Here is a 4,175-nt window from a genome sequence, read left to right as displayed (position 1 = left end):
GTGCAACAGCTCTGCAACTAATCGGTAAAAATAGTATTTAGATAGGTTAGGCCCTGTAAATTATCGCTAGTTTCAAAAATTTTTATAAGTAATTTTAATTGTGAATTTAGTTAAAAACTTAATGTTTTTCAACCCCTAAAAATCGGGGGTTGCTCATACAACTACCCCATTAACGAAATTGAATAGGTCTTTATAAGACCTATCAAACAAGCCCAAACACGGGCAGTTTAGGTTGAAAACTGCCGAAATTGGGCCTTCTGTCCAAAGTGGCGGCCATATTGGCGGCCATCTTGGAAAACTTCAAAAGGGCATAACTTCGGTCTGAGACGACGCTAAGGGCTGCGGTTTCCTTTGGGCACCCTATCGTGGCGAGCTCAACAACTTGTACCGGCTTGGGACCCTGGATAGAGTCGACCCCCTAACCTGGTTTTTTAGTCCGGTTAACACATAGCCTGTAAAAAGACGACCACGGCGAGCCGTCGCACGCATATATCCGCCCGGTAGTTCCCGAGATATTAATTTTCAAAGTTCAGTCTAGACATAGGCAACAGTTTGGTCGGCCATCTTGAAAAAACTTAAAGTTGGATATCTCGGGAACTATTGGTCGTAGCGCGTAGCGGTTTTCTTTGTTGACTAGCCCTCCTCAAGGGCTATCTACTGACACCAGAAGGGCGACTCTACCCAGGGTCAAAGTGGAGTTGAGCTCTACAAAATCGCGGAGACTGTTTGTAATTAGGATTAGGTTGACGAAATCGTGGTGAGCTCTACCGCAGGTGCCGGTTCTGGACTCTAGGTAGAGTCTGTACCTAAACCCTAGAGCCGGTATCGGTGAACACATAGCTTGTAACGAGACAAGCACGGAGAGCCGTCGCACACATCTCTGCGACCGGCGGTTCCCGAGATATTGAATTTAGAAGATCCAGGCAACAATTAAGTCCGCCATCTTGAAAAATTTTAAAAGTTGGATATCCCGGCAACCGTTGGTCGTAGAGAACTGCGGTTTTCACGGCTGACCAGCCCACGACGAGGGCTATCGATCGGTACTGGACGGGCGGCTCTAGCTAGAGTCAAGGTAGAGTCAATCTCTACCAAGCAGCGAAAGTAGTTTTTTGACTAAGCAGATTTTGACTGCTAGTTAGTCAGTAGTAGGCTTTTGACAGTTGGAGGCCCCTTACACCTCCAACTTTTTCAAACTTGTTTAAAGTAGTTTTAAGTAAAATTGGACAAAACTCCCGTTGTATTGTAATAGCAACTTGACTTGGGCAGCTTTTTACACTGCTCAAACTAGTTTTAAATCTACACTCAGTTTAAGTTTATTGACTTGAGCAGCTTTTTACACTGCTCAAATTAGTTTCTGATACTTTTGTCTAGCATATTATCGACTTGAGCAGCTTTTACACTGCCCAACCTAGTCTTAAATTGTATAACTAGTTTTAGTATTTCATTGACTTGGGCGGCTTTTACACCACCCAATAGTATAGGTATAAATTGACGAAGGTAGGCCCTTTACACCTCCATAAATTAACCGAGATTACAGGCCCTTTACACCTAACATTTCGTTGACAAGGCTAGGTTAAACTTGATTTTCTTTGTTCCCTGACGTATACTCATCCCAACATAAAATGCTGGGTCTCCGGACACCCGTAAAAACGCCAAGGCAGAGCCTAGACGCTGCAAAGGCGCCTCTTCACACAAGTAAGGAACTGGTCGAGCCCGGCCAGACACCGGAAGTGGGTGCAGTGGTAAGCGACCCCAGCCTGCCTCCCTCAAAGGACGATCCAACGAACTCCTCTCAGCCAAGCACGCAGGACAAAACACCGCAAGGTGAAGGGCCAGCGCCTCGGAGGATCGGCGCACCTCTGGACCAGACATTCCAAAAGCTCGGTTCCCCCGAGCCAGAAACAACAAAGCTAAAGGGAAGGGCTGCGGAGGCAAAAGCGTGTCTTATGAAAGCAAAACTCCAGCTAAATAATTCCCGCAACCTAAAGGCGGAAATAAAGACCGAGGTGATCTGGGCAATTGAAAAGTTGTACCGCCTGGTGAAAGAATCTGAGGCGGCTGGACTCCGACTCACCCAAACGACCGGAAACGACCACAATAAACCCAAGGAGCTACCAAAAGTGACACAACAGAGTGCAAGTGCGAAAATCGCAGCGAACACGAAGGGTGACGCAGCCGAGCTGACTCGGGCGCTGGAAGAGCACAAAAAACTCGTCCAGGAGAACACAGCACAAATGAAGCTGTTAAAGGTTCACCTGGACAAGAACGCCTCTGTCGCCCGTGCAGCTCCTCTGCCCCACGCAAATGACGCTCTGGTCGTGGAGGTCAGATCCGAACTGCAACAGCAGAAGGAGGTGGCGTCCGCGACCAGGGACGACCTGGGAGCCCTAAAAGACCAAGTGTCGCACCTCAGCAAAAACATCCAAGAGAGGATAGCCGTCACATACGCAAATGTGGCAGCCGGCGCCCCAAGGAAACGCGGTCTGGAGCTGCCTCAATCTTTCCACTCGATGGTGGTGTCTTCGGTCGACGCTCACGACAAAAGCGAAGACATAATTGACAAAATAAGAACTGCCGTGAACGCGAAGACATCCGGCGTGCGAGTGGACAGGTTGAGAAAAGCCAAAGATCAAAAGGTAGTGCTGGGCTGCCAGTCGCGAGAAGAGCTCGCTAGAGTAGTAGAGAAATTGAAGACTGGCAGCCCAACACTCCTGACGCAGGAGGTGGAAAATAGGGATCCGCTTGTAGTCCTGCTAAACGTCCTTAGCATCAATACCGACGAGGACATATTGGGTGCCCTAAAGCGGCAAAACGGGAACGTGCTGGGGACGATACCGGACGATGAATATAGGGCAAGCGTGAGGTACCGAAGAAGAGCCAGGAATCCGCTCGAGAATCATGTGGTTTTGCAGGTGTCGCCGCAAGTATGGCAGCAAGTCACAGCCGTGGGAAAGGTCCACATAGATCTGCAGCGGGTGGTGGCTAAAGATCAGTCCCCACTGGTTACCTGCTCCAGGTGTCTGGGCTACGGGCACGGTCGTAGGACCTGCGAGGCGTCCGTAGACACCTGCAGCCACTGCACGGGTCCGCACCTGCGTAGTGAGTGCCCGGCGTGGAAGGCTGGAGATCGACCCACGTGTTGCAACTGCCAGAGCAGCCGACTAGATCGGACAGATCACAATAGTTTTGACAATAGCTGTCCGATAAGGAAGAAATGGGACGCTCTGGCAAGGGCGAAGGTGGCCTATTGCTAAGGGCGCACCCGGGGACGCCATGGCACTCCATTTCTTCCAGGTAAATTTACAACGTAAAAAACTAGCACTAAACGAGCTGCTGCTCGAGTCGGAGAAATACGGAGCTCAGGTGGCGCTGGTGCAGGAACCGTATGTCGGAAGAGAGGGCAGGGTTTCGGGTCGGACGGGGACCAGGGTCTTCCAAAGCGCTGACAACGGGGAGGGTACGGTGAAGGCCGCAATAATTGTTTTTAATGTGGACCACAACGGCATCTCTTTTAAATTACATCTAAAACGGGTCAGATATAACTACATCAAGCACACAACACGAACATATAACACACGGAAAGCCAATTGGAGCCAGTTTCATGAGAAACCGGGCCAAATTTTGCAAACCAAAAACATTACAGTCACACACATTCAAAACACCACTACAGCTACACAACTAGATCATAGCATACACGAACTTATGCAGTCACTGACCGAAGCGAGCGAACATGCAATTCCCAAAATTGGGAGAAAATATACACTTACGCTGCCGTGGTGGTCAGAGGAGTTGGCGAAGTTGAAGCGTGAGGTGGCCACCGGAAAGAGGAGGATCCGGCGTGCGGCATCGATCCGACGTTCAAAGGTAGTCGAAGAATACCTGGAGGCCAAGACAAAACATGAGACCGAGGAACAGACACTCCGGAAAGACGCTTTGATACAAAGCAAACGTATAAGTTTATTCTGCATCAAAGCTGAAAGGTCAACGAAAGGAACAGAGCCAAATAAAAAGGCCCAATGTTGTTTAGTATTGTTGAATACGCAAATTAACATGGACGAAAATCAAATGGCTCTGTTCCTTTCGATATGGAAAAAACTCGATGTCATATAAAATGTATATATATAATAAGACAGAAATTGTAAACAAGATTGTATTAAAGATTAAAATAAAATAAT

General features: G+C 48.4%; 1 protein-coding gene across 1 annotated transcript in view; it reads left to right on the top strand.

Annotated features, from left to right (window-relative positions):
- The first annotated feature begins 1,391 nt into the window (after nucleotides 1–1,391).
- The window catches only part of LOC138404630 (uncharacterized), a 3,038-nt gene continuing 254 nt past the window's right edge, over nucleotides 1,392–4,175 (top strand). The window contains exons 1-2 of the mRNA XM_069509204.1: nucleotides 1,392–1,481; nucleotides 1,538–4,175. The exon at nucleotides 1,538–4,175 is cut by the window's right edge and continues 254 nt beyond it. Coding sequence (XP_069365305.1) covers nucleotides 1,623–3,254 — 1,632 coding nt within the window. The 5' untranslated portion in view covers nucleotides 1,392–1,481; nucleotides 1,538–1,622 and the 3' untranslated portion in view covers nucleotides 3,255–4,175. The remainder of the gene's footprint in view (nucleotides 1,482–1,537) is intronic.

Source organism: Maniola hyperantus, unplaced genomic scaffold, assembly GCF_902806685.2.
Source record: "Maniola hyperantus unplaced genomic scaffold, iAphHyp1.2, whole genome shotgun sequence".
In the NCBI taxonomy this organism is placed as follows: Eukaryota; Metazoa; Arthropoda; class Insecta; order Lepidoptera; family Nymphalidae; genus Maniola; species Maniola hyperantus.
Note: the sequence above shows the minus strand (reverse complement) of the source record. Positions and strands in the feature narration are given on the sequence as shown.